At 42.0% G+C, this 20,849-nt stretch overlaps 2 protein-coding genes across 7 annotated transcripts in view; one reads left to right on the top strand and one right to left on the bottom strand.

The window, feature by feature from the left end:
* Positions 1-466: 466 nt before the first annotated feature.
* Positions 467-3,806, top strand: LOC310864520 (thiamine transporter 1-like; the record flags this gene model as incomplete). Its single annotated transcript, XM_083773208.1, is given in 9 exon segments — positions 467-613; positions 987-1,222; positions 1,620-1,848; positions 2,348-2,366; positions 2,369-2,529; positions 2,812-2,890; positions 3,102-3,294; positions 3,393-3,534; positions 3,654-3,806. Coding segments are annotated over 9 exon segments (1,359 nt in total).
* Positions 3,807-3,945: 139 nt separating this feature from the next.
* Positions 3,946-20,849, bottom strand: part of agfg1a (ArfGAP with FG repeats 1a) — a 31,763-nt gene continuing 14,859 nt past the window's right edge. The window contains exons 3-14 of one of the 6 annotated variants that reach the window (XM_083772886.1): positions 19,366-19,481; positions 17,712-17,877; positions 15,830-15,992; positions 14,969-15,085; positions 12,949-13,155; positions 10,746-10,920; positions 10,578-10,657; positions 9,841-9,936; positions 8,559-8,711; positions 7,707-7,801; positions 4,889-4,995; positions 3,946-4,746 (exon numbers count right to left, since the gene is read on the bottom strand). In XM_083772886.1, coding sequence (XP_083629012.1) covers positions 4,936-4,995; positions 7,707-7,801; positions 8,559-8,711; positions 9,841-9,936; positions 10,578-10,657; positions 10,746-10,920; positions 12,949-13,155; positions 14,969-15,085; positions 15,830-15,992; positions 17,712-17,877; positions 19,366-19,481 — 1,428 coding nt within the window. In that variant the 3' untranslated portion in view covers positions 3,946-4,746; positions 4,889-4,935. Of the gene's footprint in view, positions 4,996-7,706; positions 7,802-8,558; positions 8,712-9,840; positions 9,937-10,577; positions 10,658-10,745; positions 10,921-12,948; positions 13,156-14,103; positions 14,137-14,968; positions 15,086-15,829; positions 15,993-17,711; positions 17,878-19,365; positions 19,482-20,849 lie in introns of all 6 variants that reach the window. The other 5 variants (XM_083772885.1, XM_083772887.1, XM_083772889.1 and 2 more) reach the window with 5 other exon arrangements.

Below are 20,849 nucleotides of genomic sequence, written 5' to 3' on the forward strand. Positions count from 1 at the left end.
ACTATGTCTGTACTGCAGCCAGTTGTCAGCTATGTACTTTATAAAGCAATATTACACACCTACCTCTACAGCTGAAAAGTGAACATTATCCAATGTTCCAATTCCAATGTTATCCAATCAAGAGAAAGAAATCATACAGGGTGCCGGAAGTGAAAAAAGACAAAGTTTATCTGAATAGAGCTTAAACCTTGGTTTAAAAGTTGTTGTTTTTTTCTTTTACAAATACATATCACACCACGTTTAAGGAACTTAATAACCTTCATGTCAAATTTATGACAGCCATATCAATGTAAGGCACAGGTCATATTGACCTTTGAGCAAGTTGGTGATTCACAAACCAAGGAGAAATGATGCAAGCAGTGAGACACACACACACACACACACAGCTTAGATAGAACCATAGCCAAGCAAGTTGCACAGGAAAGCGCCCCTAGCCTCAGAAGAGGCAGGTGGTGCTGAGGTTCAAATGGAGGCTGTTAAGAGGTGGCGGGCAGGCTGGCGTTATCCCACCACCCTGCTGTGTATTTACGGCTTCTTGAGCACCGTTAAACCCCTGGAACCCTTTCTCATCCCCTACCTGACAGGACCGGATAAGAACCTAACAACACAGCAGGTACAGTTAAAGTTTGTTTGATTTCTTTTTGTATAACCTGTGCAAAGGAAACCAAGTAATTAGTCAGTTTAATAATTCTACTCATTAATCACTGGAGCCCCAGCATCCTTATTCTGGAGGGAAGTGGTTAAAACAAAGAAAGTACTACTATGTTTACACGCGTCCAGTGTGCAGGGACCTTTAGTCTCGCATCTACTAAACATTACAAAATACATTTAACCAAGGAGTCTACTAATGTTTGTATACTTGATGACTTGACTTCAAACCTCTTTATTGACAGCTTGATAAACGTCACATCAGCATGACAAAAGATTCACATTTTATTTTAACATATTTCTTGCTTTACAAACTGGCATCTCTGTGATATTCGCAGGTTAACAGTCAGATCCTCCCAGTATGGACTTACTCCTACCTCTTGGTGCTGGTGCCAGTGTTTCTCCTCACAGACTGGCTGCGCTACAAGCCAGTGGTGATGCTCCAGTGTGCCAGCCTGTTAGTCACCACTGCCATGCTGCTGTGCCTGCAAGGCGTAGCAGCCATGCAGGCCATGCAGTTCTTCTATGGCGTGGTGACAGCTAGCGAAGTGGCTTATTTCTCCTATATCTACAGGCGAGTACGAGTTTATGTTGTGTGACCACAGCTGAAAGTTAAGAGATCTGGTCGTCACTTTGCCAGTGTTTTGGATAAATGCATAGAAAGTGCCAATTGTACTTTTCCATGCACGCATAATAGTAAGGAGCCTTAAGGAGGTATAGGTTATTTGTTTTGTTTGTAAAAGCAATATGACTCTCAGGGGGGGATCCCCATGCACCACCCCTGCTCTATAGCAATGATTACTAGCATTAACCTTTTATCTAAAACATATCAATCTATAGAAAAATCAAGTTAAAGTGACGTGCAGTTGACCTACTCCCATGATTCCTCTCATGATGTATTATGTTTTCTGTGGATGTATCCAAGTCGCATTCCAGAAAGTAACCATATTAACATATTCAATTTGTTACAGTGTGGTGGAGGTAGACATGTACAGGAAGGCTACATCATACTGTCGCAGTGTCCAACTCCTGGGCTACACCGTTGGCTCTCTGATTGGCCAGCTGCTGGTCAGCTTCAACCTCATGTCCTATCATTACATCCTGGTGTTTACGCTGGTCCTCACCGCCATTGCCCTGCTCACTTCCTGCCTCCTGCCCATGCCACAGAAGAGCATGTTCTTCCATCGCAAGCCACCACCAGTGGTGCAAGAAGTACTCCAGTTTTTTACCTAAGTAAAAGTAGCAAGACCACAATATAGAAATACTGTATTAAAAATCTTACTTAAGTAAACGTGCAAACTATTAGCTTCGACATATAGGCTACTTAAAATAACAAAAGTAAAAGTACTCAAAACTCAAGATCTACAAGCTCACAAAGTGTTGCAGAAATTGTGAGCTTGTGCATCGTCTAAGTATAAAACATAGCTTAAGTGTATTAAGTATGTTTTGTGCTAAGCATCCGAATCTAGAAAGTTACTAGTAACCAACTGTTTTCAAACTGTAGTGGATTAAATACAATATTTGCCTTAGCGTACATGTATAAAGTATTGAGAAATGGACATCCTCAAGTAAATAAAAGCACCTTTATTCCACTGGCCACCCCAGGTTCCAGGGAAGTGTACTGATGGAAGACAAAACAAGTTAAACAACCCAAATATATCCTTGGAAGAGTCAGAGGGAGGAACATGTGAAAGTGCAGGAAGAGGAAGGGAAGGCGAGGTGAACCAGGCACAACCCGAGGCTGCTGAGGGTTGTGGCCAGGTCCTACTCCAGCTGGGGAGAGATTTCCTCCAGTGCTACACCTCCCGCCAACTGCTCTACTGGTCATTGTGGTGGGCACTAGCCACCTGTGGGTACAACCAGACCGTCAACTATGTACAGGTCAGTGTCTAATGCCACACAAAACACAGGGACAGGGTGGCATCCATTTAGCCCATTAAAGGGAGATTGCACTTTCAAGTAAAAAATAAACATTTAAAAAAATATATAAATATATTTCATTACTTTTTTATATTTTATTCTATTTGAAAGCGAAATATCCTGTAAGACGTTGCTATACAACATGATTATTTCAGAAGTTTTAATAATTGGCCTCAGGTAAAAAAACAGTTCACATATAAGAGATGTACATCTAAAAAGTCTCAAATCCCTAAAACACTTCAGCTGCTGTGGGAGCATGTGCAGCCTTACCAGAACTTTACCAGCTACAACGGAGGGGTAGAGGCTGTGTCCAATCTGTTTGGCAAGTATTGGCTATCTACTGTAAAGGCAGCCAAAGCAGCAACACATTAGCAACTAAACACTGCATACGAAAACAAAATAATTGTTGAATATTAATGTTGCTAACAGAGCTGGCTTGTTGCTTTTGTTGTCAAACATGGCAACTATAAGCCTATATTAATACACATGGCTATGTTGATCACTTTTGTGAAATTGTTACCACTTCCTTGCAGGTGCTACAACAGCCTATGGTATAGGATTCATGCAGGTGAACTGGGCTCAGTGGGGAGAGTTGGCCCTGGGTGGTTTCTCTGGGCTTGGGGCCGCTACTCTCTTCCTCATGACTTTTACAGGCAACATCTGGGCCTGCTACACTGGATATGTCATTTTCAAGTGTGTGTACATGCTTCTGATTACTATAGCAATGTAAGTATGTCATCAGACAGTTCACAGGCTGAACATGTACTGTAAATGTGCACAGTTGACCCTTTTATTTCACTCTCTTCACTCTTCACTCTCCTCAGGTTCCAAATTGCAGCCGATCTGTCAATGGAAAGATATGCACTAATATTTGGCGTGAATAACTTTGGGGCATTGGTCCTTCAGACAATCATCACCTCGGTTGTGGTTGACACTGGAGGACTTGGCCTGGCCATCATACCTCAGGTCAGTTGCCAGTTCAAGGAGAGCAGAATTTGTACCATTACTATAAAGCACAGCTACAATTTTTTTACATCTTAACATTACTATTACCGGTATTATTATTTTGTAACTTTCTTTTGCAGTTTATAATATATGCCAGCTACTTTACGGTCATCGCCATTGTATTTTCTCTGCGTGGAGTGTTCACCATTTGGAAAGTGCGGAAAAACCACGAAAAGCCAACTACTGCCAAGAAGAACCTGTGTTCGCCAGATTACCTTGAAAGTGAATTCTGAATACAGAACCTTCCACTGTTACACAATATTACGCAATATTTATATTTTATAGTAACTAAATGTGTCCTTTTGTTTAAATTTCATAAATAGCTTTTATACAAGAAATAAAAAAAAACTTTTCACAACTGGAACAGCACATATGGTTTAAATGAACAGGTCATTATATTTTTAATTAAAATTATTTTAATATATATTTACACATTAACTTAAAATTCACAAACACCCAAAGTAATTGGTTTTCAGTCATTCTGGTTTACCATGTGGGCTGAGTTACTGAAACTATGTTCAGCACCAAGATGACCTTAAATCCTTAAAACTCATTTGGGAATGTGGGCAGCAGGAGAACAGGAGAAAAAGGAGACAGTCACCCCTGCCCTTCTCTGATGCAACACTCACCCTTCCTTACCTCTCTCTCTTTCTCTCTCTCACACACACACACACACACACACACACACACACACACACACACACACACACACACACACACACACACACACACACACACACACACACACACACACACACACACACACACACACACACACACACACACACACACACACACACACACACACACACACACACACACACAACAGGATTTCCTCTTCATTACAAACACCTCACAAATAAACCATACAAACTGTTTGGTTCTTGTAGCCCTCAGCTTTTCCAAGTAACAGTTCTGTCTTAATATGAAACCTTGTATGTGTGTGTTAAAGATACAAATACTGATATGCACAAAGAGCTAATTTCATCTAAGAAATATGTACAGAGTTGCAGCATAACAAATGAGATATTTGCAATAACTTAGTTATCAGCCAGTTTGAATATACATTGTGGCTCAGTGGATGCCAGATCAGTTCACAGGTTAAATAGGAGAAGACACCAACCTCTCCATCTGCACGCACCATCCCCTTTTCCTGTTTTGTAGCCATGGATGCTGTCAATGACACCGTCACTTTCTTAGTGTCACTGACATTTGTTTTCAAAATGCAATAGAAAATACATGACCTTACAAACATTGTGTGGGTTTTTTTTAAAGCTACTTGTGAAACAAAACAGTGCAAGAGGTGCAAGCGCACCGGTTGTTGACCCTATATAGGGCTATTGGTGCTGATTCGATGGAGTGCTATAAGAAGGGATTTGTCGAAGAGCCTCCCGCTGGATATTGTGCAGATGGAGCTCCGGCCTGGAAGAGGGACACACACACACCCACAGGATCATAATACAAGCAAGGACAGTGTCAATATTGATACGATATCATATTTTCGTGAGAAAGACATACAATCCTAGTTTTCACCCAGCCACTGGGGCTCCCTCACCAGGGCCAGTAATGGAATAGAACAATGATTGTTTTGCCAGTGCAACAAGTCAGTAGAAAAGAGTATTGCAGAGCCAAGTAGAGCTGTGCTATATATTGACAAAAGACCAGGCTGCAATATTTTGCTGAATGTTGTAGTGATATTCGTGGACATAGATACAGAATTCTTTGTTCTGCTAAATATTGGTTTATACAAAACCTTGGAAATACATTTCTGAATGAACTACATAGTCTATTATCGTACATTTGGATGGAAATATTTCCTTTAACATGCAATTTGAATTCAGGGAGAAAATAGTTCAGACGATATCTGAAACACCGACCATAACAATTTAAACCTTATGTACCGGTGTCCCCCAGCGCCCTACTAGGCCTGGCTCTGCTCCTTTTCTCCCCACTACAACTAATCTCTTTATCGAATATAGCAGATCTACAAACTCACAACATGAATGTCCACTCTAGAATAGGGATGCTAGAGTTCATATTCTGTGAAAATATGCCAGATGTTATGAGTTTGGTGAGTGCAGTCTAGTATATAGGCTAGGGAATTGCTTTAGTAGGGAGATGTATGAATTGAAAACAATAAGAATCAGGAAGATTCGTTTTTACAGATACAAGCAGAAAAATACAATTGTGGCAAGATGATGATATATATACTAATGTATATGTAATTGCTTCAGTATGGTTATGTATGAATACAGTAACAGAAAAGGGGAGACCAAATTAGAACAAATCCCTATGGAAAATCAATAACAGAAAAACCATTGTTCAAGCCATAGTTGTCTCCACCAGGCCGAAGGCATGGGGGGAGAGTATGTTTTGCACTCCGTCCGTCCGTCCGTGTGTCCGTCCGTCCGTGTGTGTGTCCGTGAGCAGCTAATCTCCGGCACCGTTAACCCGGTCGATGCCAAATTTTGCACACACACTCCCTGGATGCCAACGATGAACCTCTGCCCCAAACTTTCCAGAACGGCCTGTTATAGCGCCACCAGGAGGCCGCTTTGTGCAAAACAAGTTTTTGCACAGTACACCTACACATTTTGTCCAAACATCGCAAATTGGTACACAGTCTCTCTAGAGCCATTCAACGAAACGGGTCTTTCAGATTTCTCAGACTCCATCCTGATTGGTTAAGATTGGCTTCCAAAGTTCACAGGAGTGCTCAGTTTCAAACAAAATGCTGCAAATCATGAACACATCGCGTGATTTCCGTGAAATTGTGCACGCACATTCCCACTAGGCCGAGGAAGAAATGCCACATGAACAATTTCAACTCAGCCTCAAGGTGGCGCTATAACTGGCCGAAAAGTGTTTTTACCTCTAACTGCACGGATCTGTGGATTATTTACTTTTGTTGCCCTTTTATCCAACCACCAGATGAAGGCAAGCTGCAATGTCCTACATTCCTATCCTGGTGGAGACCTGTGCCCAGAAGGGCACTTTTTCTAGTTATGTCTGTCTTTGATTATGGAGATGTTCTATACATGTACACTTCATTAGCTATACTGAAGTCTCTCAATGCTGTCTACCACAGTGCTTTACGCTTCATCACCGGTGACAGCTTTTATACTCACCATTGTGTTTTATATGAAAAATTGGGTTGGCCTTCACTTGCCACTCAAAACATTGTGTTTTGTTTATTTATAAGGCCCTGTGTGGAAAACTCCCGCTGTATTTATCCTCGCTTTAAATTCCCAAAAACATGGGATATCTAACACGCTCACAGTCTTACATACACTTAAAATCCCACGAATGAACAGTGAACAAGGAAAGACTTCTTTCATCTTTTATGCTCCGGACAAATGGAGGAAAATCCAGGACTTTAGATCTGTTAACCCATTCAGGATGGGAACCACTTTTTTAATGTTTTATTTTGCAGCTTCCACCTTTATTTTATAATTTTTATAGAGGGACAGACAGTAGGCTGACAGGAAATGGGGAGAGAGATGGGGGAGTGACATGCAATAAAGGCCGTCGGGATCGGGAGTCGAGCCCGCGGCACACTGCCAGACTGTATTACCAGCCAAGGTGCCTGGACCGCTGAGCCACGGCCCAGGCCCACTTTTGGTGTTTTAAGGATTATGTTATACTTATCTTGAAAACATATATATATTCTTTCACAGTGAACGTTTTTAACTCATATCTTTGCTTCTAGGAGGTCCCTGGAACAACATGTTTTCACATGGACGTCTGCAGCCAAATTCAGATCATTGTGGGGGTCCTCGACATGAAAAAGGTTGAGAACCACCGATATAGAAACATAGATATAGATTTAGAAGCCTTTTTTTTTTATCGGCCTCAGGTCTAAAAGGGGTTAAACTGGTCAAAAAGTCATTTAAAACACTACTCGATGCAACACAGTGAATGTACCTGTTTTTTGTAACTCCAATGTATTAGCATTATGATCTTCTTTGCTCATCTATATTTGACTTAATTGTGTTATTTGTTGTCGTTTCATTTTTGTATATGATTGTACTCCTTGTTGATTGTAGCGTCCTTGCTCTCAAGGCTCTCCCCTGATTACCCCTGAGGTAAATAAAGGTCAATAAAATAAGATAACAAACCAATTTCAAACTCACCAGGAAAGGATTGCTAGCGACTCCAGGTCCAGCCATTTGCTGCCCATAGGAAGCCAACATAGGTTTGGTCTGACCATAGACTGAAAATCCTCCACCTAAAAGGGAAGATGATAAATATTCATATTAGACTAGAGTAGAATACTATAATATCCTATTTTACCAGTGACCACATAAACATAATAATCACTGATGTTGCAAGATTCAAAGATAACAATGGCAGTGTGCCAGTTTTTTTCCCCTTTGAGCACAAGTGAATGTTTTTAATTATTTACAACAAGCGCCGTTTCTATTACAGCCCAGTAGAACTGTTAACATTGCAACCCTTGACACACCAAGGTGTCCTAAGATGCCTCGCTCTACCACCTGGTTGCTTAGGTACAGCAGTAGTAGCTCTCTCAGATTCATACAGAGGTCCACCACAAGTCCTTTAGTGTCGTCTATAGCAGTGTTTCCATCATTCCCAACATATGTGCCGCGGCACTTTAGTGTGCCGTTTGAAATGGCCAGGTGTGCCTTTAGATTTGAGTGAAAGTAACCTGGACCGACCCTCCCCCGTCCATTGTTGCGTCGTTGTTGTTGCTGCCCAACGAATAATGTATGGCTGACGACGGCACCGCCAGCCCCTCGCCGCCGGGGGAACAACAACAACCACGACTAGCAACGTGACGCCTACAAAGAAAGCCACTGCCAGACTGTAACGTGATTGGTAGGTCTACATGAAATTTTGCCTCACGTTTACTGGGGATACATTTTACGCAAACTTGAATGTTGTTTAAAATATTATTTTTAAATTCTCCACACAGAGTGTTTGTTAGCCTGTGTAGGCTGGAGGTAATCCGCCAATGCACACACCATTGGGTTGCTGAGGATATGCCGGAGGCTGGGGGTAGGGAGCCTGGCCAGGGAAGGGTTGCTGGAAGGTTCCACTGAAGCTGGTGGGAAGGTTGTAGGCTGCAGCATTTCCAAATCCAGCTGGCATGCTCATGGAGCCTGTACCAAATGTGGCTGTAACACAGCAGGAAAGAAATGGTTATTATAAAGATCATTTAGCAACCTTTGTGTGACGCTGTAGTAGTATGACGAAGTAGTGCATTTGAAATATTGAGATACGAGGTGTCTACCCGACAGCAACAATATACAGATTTTCCGTGCCTATGAGACACTCATCTATATATATGACACGAGACACAATGCAAATTAATTTACACAGACTAGTCGATGACTGCAAGTGCCTACACAAATGTGGCTCCCTTGTACAAAATGTATTTTTTCCTGCTTCTTCCTTGCAGAATTTGTATTAGTTAAGAGTAGAGTTAGAACATATTCAAGTAGCAGAGCAGAAGTTCTACTGTAGGTAAAAGGAACACGTACAACACATTTATCGGACTTTATCTGCCTGAAAGCTAAAGGAGCGGCCAGAAAATAAAACAAAACACAAGTAAAGCCATTACTGTTACAAGGCACCCGAAAGCACAGGACTCTCTTGAAATGTGCATTGAGACACGATTTACCTACCTGTATATATGGAAAAGAAAGCCATTGTTCCTACTATGAAAATGGTATGGTATGGCACTATGACTGTGTGTCTACCCTCCATGTCTTACTGTTGTAACACTCACTACATGTAGTATGTTGCAATTATATTCAGGTGGTACTTAATGGAAAATGAAAGCACTGCCAAAGACAGCCACAGGGGGGAGCAGTGAGCAGAGGTGACCTACCAAAGTGAGCAGGAAGATAACCCTGCCCAAGTGGAGCCCCCATCACTCCTGTCCAGCATTGCGAGAGCAATCAGACAGACAACTGAGTCACCACCTCCATAATGTTTGCTCACTGGCCCACACTAATGTATTGTAGGAGACGGACACACAGATCACATCACCTCTTACGTTCTTATTCTTTTCATTCAAGTCAGGTAAATTATTTTGTCAAATTAATTAATCTATAATTATGCACACACACACACACACACACACACACACACACACACACACACACACACACACACACACACACACACACACACACACACACACACACACACACACACACACACACACACACACACACACACACACACACACACACACACACACACACACACACACACACACACACACACACACACACACACCTGCTGTGGCCAGGGCTGCCACTCTTCCGTTACTCTGGAAAGGGTTGGATGGTGCTGTAGCCGAACCTGCAGCTACAAATGGGTTAGTTGATGGACCTGTTGGTGAGAGTGGAGAAGTCAAAGTGAGGAGCTAAAACAGTTACGGTACAATGTCCTAAAAACAATGACTCTAGGCCAAGTTCCCTGTACATATTGCAGTGAAAAGACCTTCATTTCAAACACTTGGAACAGAAGGTTAATTTACTGCTGAGAAGTTCTTAGGACCAAAACTGATTTCTTATTTTGAGAGGGGCCCAAATGACCACTGTGACACTACAGTGGTTCAGTCAAACCTAAAGTTCTCAATTTCTCCAAAACAAATTTAAAGTAGTGTCCCCAGTCCTCTGCATAGATTTTTCTTTAAGAAAAGAAAGGAGACCAAAAGAGTGTTTTATTTGCCTAATCCATGCTCTGAGTCTGAATGCAGCCTAGTCTAGTGTTCAGTTAGTCAGCTTGGCTGCTCCTTAAACATGTTTCATTGCGCTGCCTGGGGAACTCATGCTGTGGAGCAAAGTCAGTCATCTAAATTAAATCAAATTAAACTTAAATTTCAGGGAAAAAAAGTTCAGAATATAATAACCACCAGTACACTTTGATAAATGACTTTGGCCAGACCCTGCACTCCTTTAGAGCTACAGTATATTTAGAGAAAGGTGAGGGTGAAAGGGGTTATCAATATCATCCTAAACCTTTCTCACCTCCAAAACCCTGGGGCATGCTGGGTAGAGTCTGCTGTGCTTGGCCATATGATGGCCCTGTCCCGGAGACAAACACACCCCTGCAACGTGAGATAGCATATAGACTTTATGAAGTTTAATCTTATCGAATCATGAGTTGAGTGAATCGTTACATCAAAAGCGTCTTACCCTTGTGAGGTACTGGTGTTGCTGTAAGCGCTGTTTGGTGGTGTTGAATAACCGAAGGTGGTATCGAGTGCAGCTAGAGCAGCGTAGCGGTCTCCCCTGGGCATTGCTACGGGCTGGCTCTGCGGAACACCCCCCACTCCTGTGGCTGAGCTCACTGTGTTGGGAATAGCACTTCCTGGTAAACAAAAGCAAGGCTGTGTTCAATCATTCAGTGTCAATGGATTGCGTGATTCTAACGTTCATGCATTGAGTGTAAGGTTCTCAAATTCAACCTACATACTGAGAATGCCTTTAGTAAATTAAATGTAAAGGAATTAAACCAAGCCGTAAACGACATACCATACCATTTTCCCCTCGGGAATTTTGTAGCAATGAGAGGAAAGTTATGATGACTAAAATTCTCCAATGAACCAATACAAATTACTTTTCTTCCTGAAAATAGGGGGCCACTCTGCATAGTCCATAGTAAATGGAATGAGCCGGGATCAAAACAGTAACCTTCCGGCTCCCAGGTGGCCATTCTACCTCCTGAGCCACTGCTGCCCCTAGGCTAAGTGGATTTGAGGCTTGAGGGACAATTCTAGGAAAATGTTAAAATAGCAAAAGAAAAAGTTTGGGGTGCCTGGTGTCTCAGATGATGGCTTGGCTCTCCCATCTCTGCTCATGGTTCACTGTATCTCTGCACTGACCTACCTGGGATGGAGCCCAGAATGACAAATGCCAAACTAATATTAAAAAATAAAACAAAAATGCTGTTGCATGTAATGTGTCCATTTATGAGGCTGTATTTAAGTTTATTAAAGAGGCTGGGTGAAAACGCACATCTGGATTGGAGAGGTGCTGGCTTTTGAAGAGTCCAGGGAAGAGAAGAGCAGCCACACACTCCAATGTCATTTTTATGTAAAAATGCTCTTAAAAAATATATTTATTATTTGCCAGGTGTTATATTAAATGTTGGAACAACACCATACTATAATATGTTTTCATCAATATCTGACAGGCAGTTCCAAACCTTTATTTACCTCTCAAGTAAGGCGAGGTAAATAAACATGTGAAAAAAGACATTCAATGAGTGCTGGCATTCCCTCTTTTTATTGAGTATCTTTGAGCCTTGCACCTGCAAGAATTCACCCTTCTAAATTGGAGTGTTTTTCTGCTTCGGCAGTCTTTGTTTCTCCCAATTATACTTAATCCAACCAACATTTCAACCAAGCTACCACCAGGGCTGAGGGACATTTTGAGTTGGCCCAAAACATCACTTAAACCTGGACCATCTCAGAACTTTAATAGGACGCAAAAATGACCTCAAATGACCTCAGCTTAAAATCAGAATTTTCCTATCGGTCCGTTACAAACTGAACCAATATTTTAATGTTTATGTACTTGGTACTCGCGTTCCACCAATGTGTTGGTGTTCCTAAACCGGTCCAACAATGTAGAAGGTAGCCAATGTGCTTGTGAGCCTTCCCAACACAATCTCTCATATACATCTTTTTAGCCCCTCCTATGTCCAGCTTTTGGTGTATGTAACCCAATTTTTGTCCCAAGACAAACATTAAATGCCTTTGACAATGAATGGACAATTTCGAGTGTTTGTGTAAACACAAACATTTGCGTAACACAAACTTTGACGACGAAGGTGAGGACGCAAATTCTGATTGGCCGGAATGAGATGATGTACTGTATGATGATGTACGATGATAAGAGCGCCCCTCACGTGATTTTTACAATTATTAATATTATTATTATTATTAATGTTTCCTTTTCTTGTGGGGGGGTGGGGGGGGGGGGGTAGATTCTCTAAAAAGCAAGGCTTTTGCACACCTACAGGTGAGTAGGAGAGGGTACGGTGCCCCAAAAATGAAAAAGGAACAAACACCCGCACACTGTCTTCAAATGCAGTGACCAACTTTTATTTCAGGGATACAGCAACGTTTCGGCCTATGCAGCCTTCATCAGGCTTATATATATAGATAAAGATATGCGGCCTTCATCAGGCTATCTTTATCTATATATATAAGCCTGATGAAGGCCGCATAGGCCGAAACGTTTCTGTATCCCTGAAATAAAAGTTGGTCACTGCATTTGAAGACAGTGTGCGGGTGTTTGTTCCTTTTTCATTTTTGGGGGTAGATTCTCAAAATGGCAACTATTTCAACTAATTCTGCGAAACAGAGTGGGTTAGGCAGGAGAAGAGGTTTACCTTGCTCCGTATTAGCAGAGCTAAAGTTGTTATCCAGGTTGGCCAGCGCAGCATATTTATCAGCACTGGCACTAGCACTCTCTACAGCCTCTCCTGTGGAGTTACTCTGGGATGTGGAACTGAAGGATCCAAAATCAGCACTACAGGATTTGGGGAAGTTGTCAAAATTAGCAAAAGTGGCATTAGCTAGTCCTCCCGAGGAGCTACCTGTGTGTGAGAAGGAGAGATATTGCAGAGTCACAAGAGGGGCCCTGGGGGGCTGGTGTTATGACGCAGCATCAGCAGTAAGAGAGAGAATTGAAAGGAGGGGCAGGGATTGCAGGGGTCTAGGTCTGAAACACTGAATGACGAGAGCCATTTTATGTAGACTTAGCACTCTATAATGTATACTCATAGCTTCACTGTACAGATATTCTACTGTTAGATGATTCTTGATGACTATTTATATGTATTACCATGTGTTGCTCTTGCTACTGCTCACTCTGCTAAATGCCAACATTGTAATTACAGTGTCCATAATGCACCAGTAAAACGAGTGTTTTGTTGAACCTACATCAATGAATCAGTTTGATTTGAATCAATAAACATTCTAGTTATAGAGTAGACTTATGGCAGGACAGCGCACAGGAAAAGAAGTGTCCTAGTTTGGTGAACCATTCCTTGGAATTACCGGTAATTGAGTTATGACAAGGCCATCGCATTAGGCTGAGGATTAAGTTTAGATTCATCGTGGATTCGTGGACCAAACAGGTGGTGCTGAGGTCTTGAACATGTACATTGTTAGAGATGTTCCAAGGCATTATTTCCAATACATGTTTACAATACTGGTCCCAAGAACTGCTTTATGTGATCATGAGTCAGCTCCTCATTACCTTTTTATTGGCTCTAACCATTATAATACTTCTTAATAGTGATAATAATCAACTTAATTTTAATGATTGAGGGTGCTCCTTTGAGGTTCAGACGTACATACACCCACAATGACATATGTATGTATTGTAGACACATATTTCCAGAGAGAAAGAGAGCAGGAGCTACAGAGAGGTCTGGGTGGTTGGTACACAGTCAGAGGAGAGGGCAGAAGCTGTTAGGAGGGCCCAGTGATAAAAGACTTACTGTGAGCAGCCAGGAGAGACAGAGCAGTGGCAAACTCACCCACACTGCAGCTGGATGAGAGGACAGTGAACACTGGCAACCAAAAGGTGAAGGAAGGGGTAGGAGAATTGTGAAATGAGAGGTGCAGGGTGAAAAGAAAAAAGCAAAGCAAAACATCAACAGAGGCTCAGAGCCAAAAGGAGAAAATAAAATAATGTTAATCAAAGAAGCATAGTAACTGTCAAAGCAAAAAGTGTAAAAGATACGAGACCAACAGAGTGAATAGAGACAGAGTTGACGCCAGGCAGGCAGGCAGGCCAGCACAGATGGCTGACGGAGCACGAAAGAGAGTGGAGGTTTATCCTTAAGCCAATAGATGTCCAGGGGTCATGGTGCAGCTGCACACTAGTTATAATGCCACCAGAGGGCAGTGTGGTATTGACAACCTCTGTTTACCATGGTTCAGGGATAGGGGGCTAAACTGTCAGTGTTTAATGAGTGATCAGAAGCCAGTCAGAGAGTATGAGTGAGACAAACTGTTATTAAAGCGAGGCAGCCAGTCACAACAGACAAATGGCAAATAGCCATTGTGTATCAGCAGAAGTGTGCTGTATTACTGTAACGGAGAAGCTCATTGTGATACCATGTAGGACTGGAAGAGCAGAAATGAGGACAATGAGAACAGATGAGTCCATTTGAACACAGGCAGTGACAATCAGTAGGACAACAGTTAGAACACAGGTGACATGTTTGGGTAGAACATGACAGACCAAAATGGAAAGTTAGTTGAAAACACACATGGCTAATGCACTTTATGTGAACAAAAGTGCATATTTACTGTGGGTGCAATATCTGTTGCAGTATGATAATGTCCTCCTGTAATGTTGAGCAACATTTTGTCTGGTGAATGGTGTTTTTGCGCTACCTGTGCTTGAGGATTGCAATGAGGCTTGGGGAGCGGAGGAGGGGAAAGCACACGATGACCCAGATGCGCTGCCAAACGCATCAAAGTTCGCAAAGTCTGCGTTAGAATTCTGAGACGCTGGAGGTCATGTCAGGACATGGACAAACACAAATGGACAGAAAGGACAACAAACATAATGTAATGTTAAGGTAATGTTAACAAGGATGGTTTGGATTTACACAAATCATGACCAGAGGCATGGACAATGATTACAATACATATACACATACAATGAATGGTGCGCTAAATAGGAAAGCTAATGACAGAGTGGTGTTGACTGACAATGATAGACGTGGTAGCGGTAATGGCTGTGGAGAGTTTCTGAGGTTTACCTTCTCCCACCGGACACTGTCTGTCTGGACCACTGGCTGAGCACACAAGGATACTAGGGTGAGTGTGTGTGTGTGTGTGTGTGTGTGTGTGTGTGTGTGTGTGTGCACACACACGCTATTGTAGTGCGTGTTTATACCTCCTGTGTGGATCTCTGCGGATGCCTCTTTACTTACTGCATTAGGATGGGTCTTGATGGCTCGTTGAGGAGGAAATGAGAGGACATTATCCTCCAACACGCAAACACCAACAGCTTTATGTTAGAACCATTAGTAACCATGGAGAAGTCTAAGTCCACATGTCTTCTGTTGGTGTCCTATAATACCCTGCCGGGTCTTGCAACCACCGATATACATTGCTAACAGACTAATAAATTACCATGTTCTTGCAGAACTGGTCAGATGAGGTTTGTGTATTTTGTAAGGTGTTAACAAACATCAGTATTTTCCTGGTAGTCACACTGTCAAAATCAGTCACTCAACCAGTGCTTACGTGGGTGGCTGTTGAAATGTGCAAAGTTAGCAAAGTTGCCACCGGTGCCTGCATTTTGGGTTGGCGGGGCAGCAAAGATGTCTCCACCCAGGTCACTGAGGAGGTCAAACTTCTTCTCATGGAACTGCTGTTGGTGGGCCTGGACACGACTCACCACCGGAGACTGCCAGAGACAAGACAAATAGTGAGTGAGTGAGTGAGTGAGTGAGTGAGTGACTGAGTGAGTGACTGAGTGAGTGAGTGACTGTAGTGAGTGAGTGAGTGAGTGAGTGAGTTAGTTTGTTTAAGGGCGGATTCACACTGAGGCCATTTGATTCAAACTGTTCCCGGATACAATTGCCTGGTCCCCGCTGGCCATGATTCACAATAGGGACTTTAAGCAACGCTTAGGGGCGGCGGTGGCTCAAGGGTAGAGTGCCTGGATGGTAACCGTAAGGTTGCCAGTTCGAACCCGGGCTCCTCCAGAGTTACTGTCGAAGTGTCCTTGAGCAAGACACTGAACCCCTAATTGCTCCCGATGTGCTAGTTGGTGCCTTGCATGGTTTCCGCCGCCATCGGTGTATGAATGTGTGTGTGAATGGGTGAATGTAATGCACAATCTCTGTAAAGCGCCTTGGATAAAGGCGCTATATAAATGCACCATTTACCATTTACCAAGCAACGACTGGTTTCTGGACGGCTCCGCTAGGCAGAAGTACGGTGGCTATGACGCAATCACTGTAGCTGTGAAAATCGTTAAGCAAACAGCCGTCGGCGACGGTTGCTTAATTCTTACATGCGCTGGACATGATCAGCAGTGGAAAGAGGAAGGTGCTGGAGCAGTCTTTTAAAACCACATTACACAGCATAAGAGAGGTGATGGAGCAATCGGTGTAAATGTATGACAGCTATAATTTCAATAAACATGGTTATGACATAGCGTTGTAGACACTACGTGTAAGTGTGCCGTAGTAGAAAGGGCTGCGACAGCAAGCAGGTTTAATCCATTTCCGGTTGCCGTAGCTGACTGTCGTAGCCGTCGTTGCTTTAAGTCCCTATTGGCTGAGATTCTACCGCACCCGAGTATACTTAATTTAACTGTAATGGTGCTTATGTGCCTGAGGGGCGCTGTGGACTATGGGGCTTTGGAAGGCAGAGAATGTCATGTCACAGAAGAAGTCACTTTAGTTTAAATTAAATAAAGTCTGACTGTGTTCCTGACGTTGTCTTGAGTTATAATAATAATAATAACATAACAGTGTGCACTGATGGTCTTTAAAATAATGCAATGTAACGTTGTCTCTCGTCTGTATGACGGTGACGTCGCGTACATATCCTTGGTATGTTAACAGAGTGACGTCACTCTATTCCTGAATAGTCTAACTATTCCTTGGTATTTTTTTAAGATATTGTTTTGTGCCTTTTGCCTTTTTATTGATTGATTACAGTAGATTGACAGGAAAGGGGGAGAGATGGGGGGAAAGACACGCAGCAAAGGTCATCCTTTGGTATTTATATTCTTTAAACGTTTTTTTTGTAGCTTTAGCCTTTATTCTATTTATATTTTTAAGAGGGATAGAGATAGTAGGCTGACAGGAAATGGGGAGAGAGATGGGGGGGGGACCTGCAGTAAAGGCCGTCGAGATCGGGAGTCGAACCCGTGGTACACTGCCAGACTGGATTACAGCATTCACACTACCGCAACATCTGCTAAGTGGTACTGAGTGCGCACCCAGGACCATAGTGTGAATCTGTACTATATTTGCCCAAATTAGGATCTTATGCATGAGTGAAACTCACTTTTGGAGACAGCGTGCAGGCAAAAGACAAATCAAAGTTTACCTGCATTTGCAGCATACGTGGACCATCAACTATGCATGTGTTTGAGTAGAGTATATCTAACCTGATTAGGAGGAGTATTTTTATTGAGATGCAGGGAGGGGACCGACTCCCCCAGCAAGGATTTGAGTGGTCGGACCTCTGGGGTGCTGCTGGTGCTGCTGTTGGAGGAGCCAGAGATGGAGGCATGGACCGAAGACACCGCCTTGGCCTGTTCTGGAGGGACATACCTGAGGAGGCAGTTTAAACAGCCAGTCAACCCATCATAGACAATACTTAGGGGTATGATGATGATAGAAGCAGTGGTGTAAAGTAAATTACTAAAAAATAATCTTGATACTTTTACTTTGTAACAGAAAATATATTTTCGTAACTTAACGTAATTTTCGTAACAGAAAATATATTTTCTGTTACTTTAAACATTCAATACTCAAGTGAGGCTCAACTGGCTACTATATTGCTTGCCTACAAGGTATCGCGATAGTAGCTTATCGGATACAGCAGTAGTGTTGCTGGTAGTGACTATAATATACAACTAGCAGCCAGGGAGCCACACCCACCTTCACTTATAGTCAGGGAATATTATCAGTATAATGTCAAATCTGGGAATACATTTCTTACCAAGAATTTTCTTCACCCATGTGTTTGTAAAGGTCTACTAACATATCCCACATTGGTTTATATTCAACCACCCTAGGGGATCTTTTGACAGCTACTGAAAGTTGGGGTACCATACAAGCATTATAAGGCAAATTTTTCTAAATTTCATTATGCTTTACGTAGCATGTGACGTGTCAAACTAGGGGATTTTCATCATTCTGAATACATTCCAAGCATTAGTTTTGCACGAAAAACACTCGTTGGGTTAAATTCGGCCAAAGACACTCATCACATTTGTGATGACGGCTATGGCCTTCTTAAGCCCAAGGAGTTATCTGCGCTGTCGGGCAGATACATCTTATCTACATATTTTAACTTTTTTGTATATTTTCGTAAATGAAACTTGACACAAAATCATCAAATGTAGCAGTAGTAGCAGATCCACAAGCTCGAAAAGTGCTGTGTTCCGACTTTTTAGATCTGCTACTTTTGCTATTTTTTTATTTGAATCCTGAAAAGTAATATATATATGCATATATATATGCAACCAGACTATAGTAATTGTCACAATTTATAATTTTTCTTCTAGAGTAACCCTAAACTTTGACGCACTACTTGTCCCAGTTTTGGCGGCATATTTGGCGATATGTCAAATCGACCGGCTTCATCGGAAATTACACTATAAAAGATTTAACGCGCCACGTTTAGAGCTTGCATATCTGCTATTGTGTGACGCTGTAGTAGGTTTGTGCCCGACAACATACCCACAGAAAATCAACCTCATATACAGTATCATGAAAATTAAAGCAAGGTTCAATCAATGGTACAGTATATTCATCTTAATAAACCCCTTAGCAAGCAGATTGCACACCTCATATGCAGATGAACACAATGATGCATTTCTTTCCATCCAACAATATAGGTCTGTAGCTGAAGCAGGCTTGTATGACCTACATTCTATGCATTTAAACAAGTGTCTGGTGCTCGCCTGCGGCCAACTGCCTGTGAGGCATTCCAAGACAGCGGGAGGAAAAAAATAATAATCAAAGACAAAAATCATATGACTGCCGTGCCTGAGGACTATCCTCTATGCTATCAAATATTAAACATTTTCTCACCATCTCTTCTTCTCGTATTTCTCTTGAAGGAACTCTTTCACTTTCTGAGGTTCTCTGAAGTCTGGTATTGAGGAGGTTCTGTCGTCATAAAGGCCTAGCCACAACGGTTTGCAAACCTAGAACAGAAGAATGGCTTTAGACGATAGTTTAGTTATCATTTTGTAGAACCTCAGTAGTAGACAATATCACAAACATACAGTTTATCACCAAAATCAGCTACCTTGAGATTCTGGTATGAGGTATGAGGTACGGTCGCCCCTAAACCATCTCGCCCCTCGATTCTTTCCGCCGACCTCACGCCAACCGCTCAGTGTTCTTTATTTTGAACCGCGGTTCTTGTATTCTTTATTTTGTTTTACTGAGAATAAGGTTAGAAATAGGTTTAGAGTTAGGCATAGTTTTACTGGGGTTACGTTTAGGTATAGGGTTAGGTTTAGGCAGTTTTACTGAGGTTAAGAATAAGGTTAGGTTTAACCGTTTAAGCATAGGTTACTTTAGGAATACCAGGCCGTGCAGTTCCGCTGGCTGTAGCCCGGGGCGAGTTGGTAAAGGGGCGAGTTGGTAAAGGGGCGACTCCGCCGGCTGTCGCCCGGGGCGAGTTGGTAAAGGGGCGAGTTGGTAAAGGGGCGACTTGTCTGCTATTCCAGATTATGACCAAAGTAAAATATTACAGATGGAAAGAGTCTCCCAGAAATGCTTACATAAACTTAAATGTCCCAAAGTCAAAATAAGTCACATTTTAATACATTTGGACAGTAACGTCATCAGGCATTCACAAGCAGATTTCTTATATTGTTCAAACATTCATTGCAGGTCTTGAACCGTGGCACACTGGCCTGTAATTATGTAATTTGACTTTACTATACAATTTGGCAGTTGATAAATCAAAAAATGATCATGTCACTGCATCTGTCTGAAGCAGTTTGCCTAGACCAAATCCAACAGTGTTGTGACATGTAATACAATCAATGGCTTGCTCCAGGGATTAGAATTAGAGCCATTAAGGTGGAGTCCTGATGTCTGCAATGTATGTAATTTAGAATTGTTGCTGAAACATTAATGTTACCTGGACATTTTTAAAAGGCTAAGGATTCAACCGTCTACTGCTCTACACCTTTTATTTTATACCTTCCAGTATAAAATTGTCTTAAAATGTATGTTATTATTTTATGTAAGAGCACAGACAATCTGCTGAGATAATCTATAATATATTGTATAATAGTATAGGTTGGAATACGTTAGACTGATAAAACAAAAACACTGCCTTCAGGATTTAAGCGTCTCCAGATCATTGTCTATGAAAATAAATTGCATTCAATTATTGTTCTATTGTTAAGGATCTTGCCCACTGAAGTCTGAATTTGTGTATGTGTTTTTGAAATCCGTCAAACAAAAGTCGTTATGCACACCCACCTTGCGCATCGAATTTGATGTGTATTAATCTATTGGTTCTATTGGTTTTAAAACATTCCGCAGATAGACAG

This window comes from Protomyctophum parallelum, assembly GCF_964188405.1.
Source record: "Protomyctophum parallelum genome assembly, chromosome: 9".
NCBI lineage: Eukaryota > Metazoa > Chordata > Actinopteri > Myctophiformes > Myctophidae > Protomyctophum > Protomyctophum parallelum.